Source organism: Galeopterus variegatus, unplaced genomic scaffold (assembly GCF_000696425.1).
Source record: "Galeopterus variegatus unplaced genomic scaffold, G_variegatus-3.0.2 Scaffold569, whole genome shotgun sequence".
NCBI lineage: Eukaryota > Metazoa > Chordata > Mammalia > Dermoptera > Cynocephalidae > Galeopterus > Galeopterus variegatus.
Window position 1 is genome coordinate 456,756 of NW_007726680.1, and position 11,065 is coordinate 467,820.

At 53.2% G+C, this 11,065-nt stretch overlaps 3 protein-coding genes across 5 annotated transcripts in view; 1 reads left to right on the top strand and 2 right to left on the bottom strand.

The window, feature by feature from the left end:
* Window positions 1-1,483: 1,483 nt before the first annotated feature.
* On the bottom strand, window positions 1,484-4,290 carry SLC25A11 (solute carrier family 25 (mitochondrial carrier; oxoglutarate carrier), member 11). The gene is made up of 8 exons (XM_008570093.1): window positions 4,131-4,290; window positions 3,371-3,523; window positions 3,076-3,282; window positions 2,850-2,940; window positions 2,677-2,767; window positions 2,492-2,591; window positions 2,360-2,411; window positions 1,484-2,230 (listed from the first exon to the last, which is right to left on the bottom strand). Exons 1-8 carry the CDS (start codon window positions 4,223-4,225, stop codon window positions 2,075-2,077), a joined length of 945 nt encoding a protein of 314 aa, XP_008568315.1. The 5' UTR covers window positions 4,226-4,290; the 3' UTR covers window positions 1,484-2,074.
* Window positions 4,291-4,526: 236 nt separating this feature from the next.
* RNF167 (ring finger protein 167) lies at window positions 4,527-8,671 on the top strand. 3 transcript variants are annotated; one of them, XM_008570095.1, is made up of 10 exons: window positions 4,534-4,561; window positions 4,697-5,197; window positions 5,281-5,361; window positions 6,237-6,398; window positions 6,475-6,562; window positions 6,758-6,848; window positions 7,070-7,175; window positions 7,311-7,404; window positions 8,003-8,083; window positions 8,162-8,671. In XM_008570095.1, exons 2-10 carry the CDS (start codon window positions 5,114-5,116, stop codon window positions 8,464-8,466), a joined length of 1,092 nt encoding a protein of 363 aa, XP_008568317.1. In that variant the 5' UTR covers window positions 4,534-4,561; window positions 4,697-5,113; the 3' UTR covers window positions 8,467-8,671. The 3 variants fall into 3 exon arrangements, with proteins under 3 accessions (XP_008568316.1, XP_008568318.1, XP_008568317.1); XM_008570094.1 differs by having other exon boundaries at window positions 4,527-5,197; XM_008570096.1 differs by having other exon boundaries at window positions 4,528-5,197; window positions 6,237-6,362.
* A 793-nt stretch (window positions 8,672-9,464) lies between these two features.
* The window catches only part of PFN1 (profilin 1), a 2,821-nt gene continuing 1,220 nt past the window's right edge, over window positions 9,465-11,065 (bottom strand). Inside the window, exons 2-3 of the mRNA XM_008570097.1 lie at window positions 10,202-10,394; window positions 9,465-9,611 (exon numbers count right to left, since the gene is read on the bottom strand). Of these exons, the coding sequence (XP_008568319.1) occupies window positions 9,514-9,611; window positions 10,202-10,394 (291 nt within the window). The 3' untranslated portion in view covers window positions 9,465-9,513. The remainder of the gene's footprint in view (window positions 9,612-10,201; window positions 10,395-11,065) is intronic.

An 11,065-nucleotide genomic window follows, 5' to 3' on the forward strand; every position in this document is an offset into this window, starting at 1 on the left:
GGGGGGGGGGGGGGGGTGTCTCCTTCTCTCCTCCAGGAATGAACACCCACCAGACCCCCCCAAGCATCAGATCTAGCTCAAGAACCATAAATCTCCCTGGAGTTTAATGACACTACTGAGGTCTACCTGCCTGTAGCCTGCAGTACTAAGGGGAGAAAGCTGGGAGCCTGTTCATACCTGCAGCCGCAGAAATGCAGCTCTCTTCACTGCCAGGTCAGTGGGCAATGGGAAGGGTGTGGGCCTGGAAGTGTGTGCCATCCTGGTAGGCGTGAGTGAATAGTCTTGGGTTTCCTACCATCAAGCTAGGACGCAGGCAAACGGGATCGACTTCCCTCCCCTGGGTCCATAGATTCCACCATTCCCTGACCACGTTGCTGAGGCTTTCTTTCCTGCCTCGTCTCCGGCTCAGTCCAGGGCTTGGAGCCCAGAAATGGGACTGAAGGATGACCTTCCACAGAGAGCCCCCTCCTACAGATCGTACTGGATCATACTGAAAATCTGACCACATCTCTCTCCTGCTTTGAACTCTTCCCCAGGCAGAGGACAAACTCCTGAGCTTAGAAATCGAGGACTTCCATACACTGACCCCGTCTAACAGTCCAGCTGCACCTCTTTGCACTCTGCAAGCTGTGCTCCAGCTATGGCTAACTTCTCATAGATTACCTGCTCCCCACCAATGTTCCTCCTCTGAGCCTTTGCCCTCGCTCTAAGCCAGGAGTGCTGCCCCCACTGCCTCCCCCAATCAGTCTAACTGCTACTGTGAGCAGGTCTTGCCTCCTAGACTGCGCCAAGTGCTCCAAGTTACAGTCTATTGCTACACTCTGTTTCCCAACTGCTCCTGCATCATCTGCCCCTCTGGACGTGGAACTCCTTAAGGACAAGGTCCAGGCTTCACTTCTCAAAGAAGCCACCAAACTCCAGGACACAGTGTGCATAGAGGGGTAAGACGGTGGCAGCAGTACAGCCACCAGATGCTGAACTCCACCTCTCCTTCTGTTGACAAGGCTCTGCCAAGGGGACAGCTCCCACCTGCTGCCTGCCTGTCCCCTGGCCTGGCCTGAAGCCCTCTTGCTGCCCAGCACTCCTCCCAGTTTCACCTTCCCATGCCCTTTTACACCCTAAGAGGTTCCTAGGCCCCTTTAGGGCAGGGCCTGGGAATCACACATCTAAAGAAACGGAAAAGGCCGTAGCTCTCCCCACCTGAGGCCCAGATCAAGTCTTTGGCCAACATGCTCCCTTTCCTCAGGCCTTCAGGCTTTGAGGGTCTGGCTCCAGTGCCCATCCCCACAAGCCTTGCCCTGCCCTGCCACCCCCTGATGGCTCCAGTCCATCACCAGACTCTAGGGACTTTTCCTGGGGTTTATGTAAGATGACTTGTGTGTCTGCTGCATTCTTGGGCAAGCAGCTGGGAAGCAACACACAGGACTAGAGTTTGGGTTTTCTTTCCCCGTCAGCTGCTGCGGCACGACTGATGTACAAAGCATTTGCATAAAACTAGCAGGTATTTCTTTAATAATTCTTCTTAAAAATTCCAGTTCCTGTTCTCCAGGGGTACCAGCTTCTTTGTCCAGTCTCCTCCCCCTCCTAACCCACACAACTCTCCAGATTTGGGAGTGGTGTCATCCATCTAATTTACTGATTAAGTCCTCACTGAGGTAGAGGGAGGCAGGACCACATCCTCCCACTGCGAACCTTCTGACCATCTTAATAGCTTCTGCTCTCTCCTGTCCCCTCAGCTCTACCTTGGTTTCCCCACTGAGAAGGGGGATCTTCTGCTGTCCTGCGTGCCCTGAAACTAACACCCAAGAGGAGGTCATAAATCCTCAGGGAGTTTCCCAGCTCCCCCCAGGGAACAGCCAGGGACAGAGCAGTCATAAGGATCAGGACAAGAAGGGCAAGCTGGAACGGGGGGTAGAAGAGACCAAAGTCCTTTACCGCAAAGGAGGAAACCACACCGTGGAAGGGAAATAAATAGATGGGCCCAGGGCAGCAGAGTCCAGGCCCCAGGGGCACCGTAAATGTAGGTGGCGGAGAGTGGGAGCCCTGGCACACCAGCTCCAGGCCCACTGCTGCCTCAGCCACTGAGGAAGAGACGCTTGTAGGCCTTGTTCATCTGCTCCAAGAAGATGAAGGTGAGGACGGTGTGGGGGCCCAGGCGGGCATAGTATGGTGTGAAGCCCTTCCACAGGCTGAAGAAGCCCTCATAGCGGATGACCTTCACCAGCACATCCTAGACAGACAGGCAGGCAGGGCGCTGGGGCTAGGACTTGGCCTCAAGGGCCTGTACCCCTCCCAGCCCTCCCAGCCCTCCCAGAGCATCCAACACTCCAGACCTAGCCCCCCAGCCCTGCTTCCTCACCAGCCCATTCTTGTATTCTGGCTTCCCATTAATCATTCGCATGTTCTGAATCCTGAAAGAGTGAAGGCAGGGGCATGAGAGACAGAAAGGGGGCCCTCCCACCCCTCTCCAGGCCCAGGCCTGCACACTCACCGGGTCTTGGCAATGTCCACAGGCATGGAGGCGGCAGTGGTAACAAGGCCGCTGATCATGCTGGCACAGAAGTGGCACAGGATGTTATCAGAAAAGTAGCCTGGGGGGGTGAAACAGAGGGTGGCAGTCTGCTTGGCGGTGGTGCAGGCCAGTCTGGGAGCTGAGGGCCCAGCTCTAGGTCTCACCTGAATCCAGCAAGAACTGCTTGGATTGGGAGTAGGAGGCAAGCTGGGCAGCGTTGACAACAACAGCCCGAGCCATGGTAGGGATGCAGCCCTGGAGGTGAGGGAGTGGGGGAAGAGTCAGAAATACCTGAGAACTGACCCCACATTCCCTAAGTCTCCAGCACCTCACTCACCCGCCATAGTGTGGGGACCCCCTCTTCCCGGGTGATTCGAATCAGGGCGTTAAATACATTTTTGTAGCCACGGCGCTGGTCAGCTGGAAGCCTGGTGGGAAGACAGGGAGAGGCCAAGGTCAGGACAGCCCACCCTGCCCCAAAGTAGCGGTGCGATTAGACATTGGTTCTTTCATTCTAGATCCCAGGAAATGCGGCTGGAGTTAGGTTCAGACCTAGAACTCACCGGCCATCGGCAGTCATACGGATAAGAGCCACCTCAGCTGGTGTACCCACAAAGGCACCAGTTGCACCTGCGGTCATGCCAATCAGGGCTTTCAGCAGAAAGCCAGGGGGTGTACCATCGGCCCCAGTCAGGCGCTCAAACAGCACGGTATAGATGCCAAGGCGAGTAGTGGTGTAGGTGGCCTGGCGCAGCAGGCCAGCTGACAGCCTGGAGAGCAAAGGGATCAGTGAGCATGTCAGGCCAAGGTCTGGAGCTGCCAACCCACACCCTACCTCTCATCCTGAGGCTGCAGTACCCGGTGTAAATGCCCCTTAGCCCTTCTGCCTTCAGGATGCTGGTGAGGGCATGGAAGCTGGTTTTGTACTCTCGAGTCTTGGCCCCTTCCCCGCTCAGCTGCATCCGGTTCTTCACAAGGTCCAGAGGCTGCACAAAAACTGTAGCTCCCATCCTGGGGGTAGACGGGGATGGAGTCAAGGGTCTGGTGTTCAGATCTACCAAGGCCCACTACAGCCTAGCAGCAAGGAGTTACAAAGATCAGGGCCTGCCATGCGATTAAGGATTCAAGAAGCTGGTGGGCATGTGTATGAGTCTGTGTGTATACCAAGAGCAATGGTCTTAAAAGTCCAGTTGTCCAGCAGGAGCCATTCAATGAAAGAGCTCCAAGCAGCTCCATGGGGGTGAAGCAGTGACTTGGGACGGCATGCAGTCCGACCCAGGGAGGGAAGAAGGCGGGCATCCATGACCTGTGACTCCAAGTACTCCTTCAGAAGCCATTTAATGATCTGGAACCCCACACAGCCCGGCAGAGCCAAGCAATGGGCTGGGGAACTCGGATGGCCCGGGAGGGTTGTGCAATGACCCTGCATGCAGACCAGGAGGGGCCCTGCAATGGGCGGAAAGATCCTGGCAGGCCATCCAGAACCTAGTAATATGCTGGCAATCGCACTGACCCCGTGCTGGCTCAGTTCACTGCAAGAGACCCAGAGATGAACTGGGCCCGGTTCCTTGCGCTCGTCCCTTCCTCCTCCTTTCCCATCCCTGGGGCCTGAGCTTACCCGGCCAGGCCCCCAAACAGGAACTTGACGGACTTAGGGGAGGTACGGGGCTTCCCGTCCATCCCGCCGGCCCCAGGACTCGCCGTCGCCGCCATCGCCCCTCAGTGGCCCTCGGCTCCGGGTACCGTGCGCGCGCGGCCCCGCTCGCGCCCAAGGTGACGTAATAACTTCGTATAGCATACATTATACGAAGTTATCGGAAGCTTGAAGGATACGGGCAGGAAGAGGTGTGGCTGATTTAGGAAGCCCCGAGTATAGGAGCAGTATTTACCGATTTGGAATCGCGGGAAAATAGAGCAGTTTGTTTGAAGGTCTCGCGAGATCGAGTGAGTCAGGCTAGCTAGAGTTAGGAGGTCTCGCGATAGATACAGCAAGATTTCAGCTCGCGAGACTTGAAGACACGACAGCGGCAGCCAGAGGGAGGAGGAGAGGTTGGTAAACAGGGCAGCTGCAGGATCCTGGGCACTAAGGGGAAACGATTAGGACGTCTTCTGGGGCACTGGTGCATTCTCTATCTTCATAAGCCCTCTCTTCATTTCTAACCTTTCTTTTAACCGGCCTTTTAGGGCCGGAAGTCCTTCATCTCGAGCACCCAATGCTGGAAGCGGCCGGACTTTCCTTACCGGAAGCCCTTTTCCAGGGATAGGAAGACGACCTACCTGTCCGGAAGTCCCACCTCCTTGTGCTCCCCCACCCTTCCAGAAGTTTTTCTCTCACTGTGTTTGCCTCTGTCCCTTCTCCCAGTGTTATCGCTGCACCAGAGAAGGATACATTTAGTGTCTCCCTCCAGCTCCAGTAAACGGTCTGGATATCTCACTCCCCGAGTCGGGGTTCCTTCCCCAGCGCCCCCATGTAGCTGGAAAGTGGGACCTGGGGGTGGTTGGACCCCTGGGATCTTGAAGGAGGGGCGGGGAGGGCGCAGAACTCCGCTTCTGCTCCTGCTACCGGGCCGCGGCTTTCTCAGCTTCCCCCCTCCCGCTATCATGCACCCTGCGGCCTTCCCTCTTCCTGTGGTTGTGGCCACTGTGCTGTGGGGAGCGGCCCCCATCCGGGGGCTCATTCGAGCGGTGAGTCTGAGGGGTGGATGGGGGAAGGGCACTGAAGGGAACGTTTGCAGGCTGGAGGGGAACATGGACTTTTTTGTGCGCAGACCTCGGAACACAATGCCAGTATGGACTTTGCAGACCTCCCAGCTCTCTTTGGGGCTGCCCTGAGCCAGGAGGGACTCCAGGTGATTTTCCCTTTTTTCTATTTCCTCAAATCCTCCACCCTGAGCAGGGGTTGAAGAGTCTTGCCTGGGTGAAGCTGGAGGTTGGAAAAGAGTCAAGTTAGGAGCTAAATGCACAAGCACATCTAGTATAGAATCCAGAATCTAGAAGGAGAAGACAAAGTGTCCAGCCATGGAACTCTGAGCTTATGAGGGAGACTGAAAGTGGACTAAAACCAAAGGCAGGACGAAGTGGTGCTTATCAGTAGGGTCTCGGGAGCCAGTAATCGCTTGTATGACGTTGGACAAGTTAATTATCTCTGAGCCTTAGCTTATTTTACTGTAAAATAGGATAATAACAGAAGGTATTTTAGAATTATTGTGAAGATTAAGTTAGGCAAGTAATTTGTAGTGCTTCGTCACAAAGACTGTCACATAGCTGGAACTCATTTGGGCCATAGATACTAGTAGAGTTTTGGGTAACTGGAAAGTTGAAAGGGGAGTGCGTTCTGTTTGAATATGTACTGGAGGGGGAATGTGAAACAGAATTTGAGAGAAAGTGATGTGGATGGGTAGAGAATTAAATTACAATCAGTGAGAAACTGGAAGGTAGAAGAATTGAGTTATCCTGGAGTATGGGGTACAGGATAGCACATCTGGGACAGAGAGAGATGATGGGAGTGTCCGGTGAAGAGATTTTGTTTGATGTAATTGCATCTTCAGTATGCTAAAGAGAAGATGTAGATTTCTGACTTGGGTGGGATGCTCAGACCCCAGGAATGAGAAGGAAGTAAGGATAGAGGCTGTGTGGCATGTTGGAGCCAGTGTGCTTGGTGGGCTTTGTGGGGAGCAGAACCTAGAGAGAAGAAATCCAACTGTTGTTTGCTTCTCTCCCTCAGGGGTTCCTTGTGGAGGCTCACCCAGACAATGCATGCAGCCCCATTGCCCCACCACCCCCAGCCCCGGTCAACGGGTCAGTCTTTATTGCACTGCTTCGAAGATTCGACTGCAACTTTGACCTCAAGGTTGCTGAATGTGGAGTGGGAGCTGGGAAGCTGAGGGTAAAAAAAAAAGGCACCAGGAATGAACGGAGGCAAGGCCCCTGATGGTTCTTTATCCTCTGTCTTGTTTCTCTAGGTCCTAAATGCTCAGAAGGCTGGGTATGGTGCAGCTGTGGTACACAACGTGAATTCCAATGAGCTTCTGAACATGGTGTGGAATAGTGGTAAGGTTGGGGTATCTGGACAGCTGGGTTTCCAGAAGAGCTCAGACTGAGAGACGGTGGGAGGGCTGAAGGCTTAGGGAAAAGAAGCCAATTATTCTTTGGGTGGGATGAGGTAGAAATGCCAAATGCCAGCGTTCCCAAAGGATTTAAGGAGAGTAAGGTTGAGTCCCTGGTGTAACACCCTGATCCCTGCAGAAGAAATCCAGCAGCAGATCTGGATCCCGTCAGTGTTTATTGGGGAGAGGAGCTCCGAATACCTGCGTGCCCTGTTTGTCTACGAGAAGGGGTAGGACATGTGCCTCTTTCCCACTCTTCCTTCAGTAGTTCCATGCCAGCCTGCAGCCTCACTGCCCAATCATTTAGCCTCAGCTCCCTCCTGCCCTGCCTCTTGGCTTTTCTTCCCACTCCCTTACTCTCCCATGGTCCTTGTCCAGAGCCAGTTACTTTGTCCCTCTTCCTTTGTCTCTGCCTTTCTTGCCCCTCTGAGATTGGACTTCCTTTCCCCAGGGCTCAGGTGCTTCTGGTTCCAGACAATAGCTTCCCCTTGGGCTATTACCTCATCCCTTTCACAGGGATTGTGGGACTGCTGGTATTGGCCATGGGAGCAGTGATGGTGAGTAACTTAAGGAACATGATGGGAAGAGCTGGGGCCTGTAAGGCCAGACTGGATCTGGAGGTGAGGTTGGTTTGTACTAGGTTGTCCAGTTTTGTTCCCTAAGCTTGGTCCATCCACTTTCCCTTCCCCTAGATAGTTCGTTGTATCCAGCATCGGAAACGGCTGCAGCGGAATCGACTTACCAAAGAGCAACTGAAACAGATTCCTACACATGACTATCAGAAGGGTGAGGGGGAGAGGAGGGCCTTTCCCACAGTTTACCTGGTTCTGAAGGAGTTTGTCAGCCTGAGATGCTCCTTTTCTTCTCTTTTTACCCACAAATACAATGAAGACAACAGATCACAGTAGAGCAGGAAGTGGAAAGCAAAGATGAGAAATGAAATAGTTGGGGGAAATAGAGGGTACAGATTTTGCTTATAAGGGAGAAGGTGGGGAGGATTCAGTCTGAGAAGGAAGAAATAGGTAAGGAGGGGCTGGGTCTTTAGGCCCTGAAGCCTTCAATGCCCATATAAGGATATAGCAGAAGCCCTGCCCCTCATTTCCACTCTTCCCACTCCCTCTCTCTCCACCCTCAGGCCACCTCCCCCAAAACCCACTTCCCTTACCTCTGCTTCTCTTTGCTTGTCCCTTCTAACCCCAAATTCATCCATGTTCAGCCCTGGCCTTACCTTACCTGCAAGTCTTAGCTCATTCACTGGCTTTGTTAGTCCAGGGAAAATAATTTTTGCAGAGCTTAGCTCCACCGCTGGCCTCCCAGAGTGAGTTCTTGTGGGCCTTGGTTGAGGGTGGCTCAATGAGGGACTGGATTCCTTTTTCTCCCTCAGGAGACGAGTATGACGTTTGTGCCATCTGCCTGGATGAATATGAGGATGGGGACAAGCTGCGAGTACTCCCCTGTGCCCACGGTGAGGCTCTCACTGCCTGTGCTTATGCCCCCACCCCACCAGCAGGCACCAGGTGCTTCACCTCATTCCTCTCTGCAGCCTATCACAGCCGCTGTGTGGATCCCTGGCTCACTCAGACCCGGAAGACCTGCCCCATCTGCAAGCAACCTGTTCATCGGGGTCCTGGAGATGAGGAGCAGGAGGAAGAAATTCAGGGGCAAGAGGAGGGTGATGAGGAAGGAGAGCCAAGAGATCACCCTGCCTCAGAACGGACCCCACTCCTGGGCTCCAGCCCCATTCCTACTTCCTTTGGCTCCCTGGCCCCAGCCCCTCTTGTTTTTCCTGGGCCCTCAACAGATCCCCCACCTTCTCCTTCCACTTCTTCACCTGCCATCCTGGTCTAGTATTTTCCTTCCCTTCCCCCGCACCTCTGGTGACCTATTTGCACAGGCCCTCTTCCTCCAGTCTTCTAAGTTGAGGGATAGGGGACATTTTCATCCCATGTTTCTCCCTCACCCAGCCCCATCCTTTTGAGGGGATGGGCAGGGAGGGGTGCAAAGGGACTGGGTCTTCACTTCTTGGGTTAATAAAATTGTTTTTGTGGACTAAGGAAGGGTGAGATCATTCTCATACAGGTGAACTTATCCTTTGGGGGAAATCATCCCTTTATTTGCCATAAAGGGGCAGGGGAGAACTGGAACAGACTAACCTGTAGTCATGGGGACAGCCCCAGGAGGCATTTACTGTGACTCAGGAGGAGCCCCACCCACACGAGGATGACTCAATTGGCCCTGCCTTTCCCGCAGGCCTGGACCCATTCTCTAGCCTGGATGGCTCTATTCCATTACCCACCAATTCCACTAGCACACTTGAGAACTTAGTCCTGGAAATGCCACTGTGGAGGGGTGGGCCACCTGGCTAGGTAGGCCTAAGGGAGGTGCTTAGTCCTGGACCATGGAGGCAAGAAGCTAAAAATCCTGGACTTTGTAGTACCTCAGTCTTTCAGCTCACAACCCAAAGCCAGAATGAAGGAGGCAGGTCACGGTGCCTGTCTCCCATTCTGACACCCAAGCTCAAACCACACAGCACTGTTAGTAGAATCTTTTTTATTCAGAAAAAAAACAAACAAAAAAAGTTTTCCAAGCACACACAGGAGGGATATGGGTAGGGGGAGGTGTCTGTCCATCCAGCCCTGGCCCCCAGCCCATGTGGTTTTGGCAGCAATAAGGGGTATGGGGTAATGGCCCCCAAAATAAAAATGGTGTGTGTGTATGGGAAGGAGGGGTGCAAAAGCTGTGGGGAGTGGTGGGGGGGAAGGGACAGACGAGGTCAGTACTGGGCACGTCGCAGATGGGAGGCCATTTCATAACCCAAAATAAAAATGGTGTGTGTGTATGGGAAGGAGGGGTGCAAAAGCTGTGGGGAGTGGTGGGGGGAAGGGACAGACGAGGTCAGTACTGGGCACGTCGCAGATGGGAGGCCATTTCATAACATTTCTTGTTGATCAAACCGCCGTGGACACCTTCTTTGCCCATCAGCAGAACTAGCGCTGGAGGAAAGAAAAGAGGCTAGGACCCAGGTGTCACAATTCCACCCCCTGCCAGCTGTTCAGCAGCTGTCCAGCCCTACGGGTTGTAACCCAACCTCATCCCTCTCAATCCCCCCCCACACACACACAGGGAGGCTGTCAGTCACCCTGAAACAATAGGGCTTTTCAAAAAGGGAAAATCAAGCTTAAAGGCTGAAGAGTAACAGACTAAAACTTAGGGGTCAAAGGCTTGTGTTCAGGCTAGCATCAGCTGTGCATGAGCCTGCCACTTCCAAATTTTAACAAAAGAGCTCAAAAGGTGAGACCTAAATGCTGACTTAGGACCTCACAGATCTACCTGCTCCAAGAGAAGAGAGAGTTTCTAAACTGAAAGGCTTAAAAAAAGAAGGAACTTAAGAGGTAATGCAGTTCAACTTCTTTATGTTACAAGATGAGGAACTGAGACAGCTGGGACTATCCAATGTGCCAGCATCCAGCAATGCTTGTCTCCCTTTCCACTGGAGAACCATAGAGAAAAAACACCCAAAAGATTAATGGAAGGAGGTACATTAGGGATCTCAGAGCTAGAGGAGTCAGACTCAGAAACTCACTCTTGGCAGTCATGGTGACAGTGACGTTGAAGGTAGGGGCTCCACTGGTGCTCTTGGTACGAAGATCCATGGTAAATTCCCCATCCTGCAGCAGTGAGTCCCGGATCACAGAACATTTCTGTCCCCCAAGTGTCAGCCCATTCACGAAAAAACTTGACCGATCTTTGCCAACCAGGACACCAACCTCAGCTGGCTGGAAGAGGAACCAAGTACTCATCAAGTTAGTACACCAAGGTTCCCACCTTTTTCTCCAAGGACCCACCGGCCTTTCACTTCTCTAGGAGCTAGAATCCCCGGGGGGGAGAGGTGTATGTTATGTACTTTGTACAAATCAATGAAATTTGAAAAACTCTTGGGATTATGGGAAGTTAGTGCAGAAAAATACCATGATCCTCAAACCTAGAAAACGGGATCAGAGAGGAAGGGATGACATATTCCTCTGAAGCCTTAGATCTCGGTGTTTAATAAAGCAAACCCAGGAAATAAAGGGAGCCAAAAGTCAGTGAGGAGAGGAGAGAGTCTTTGGATGCTCAGAACTCTCCTTCAGGAAAAGCAGAAGCGGAGAGGGGAAGGGAGGGGGCGGGCGAGGCAGGAGAAGCTACTTTGCCCTTATTTGGTCAAAGGTTCTGCAGGAGTTGTTAGGGGCCCGGACGCCTGGGTCCAAGTAACCTAGAGTTTAAACCTAGGTATCTATGTCCCGAGATGAAGCAGACCCCTGGGGGCTTTTCGGGTAAGTTGGAAAACTTTTGAAGGTAGCCGGGGACTAGACACAGCAAGCCAGCTTTCGGGTCCAGATACCCCAGGGAACCTTTTCCCCCCACCCCCTTACACCCCAAGCCCCCACATCCGGTCCCCTCCCGCCCG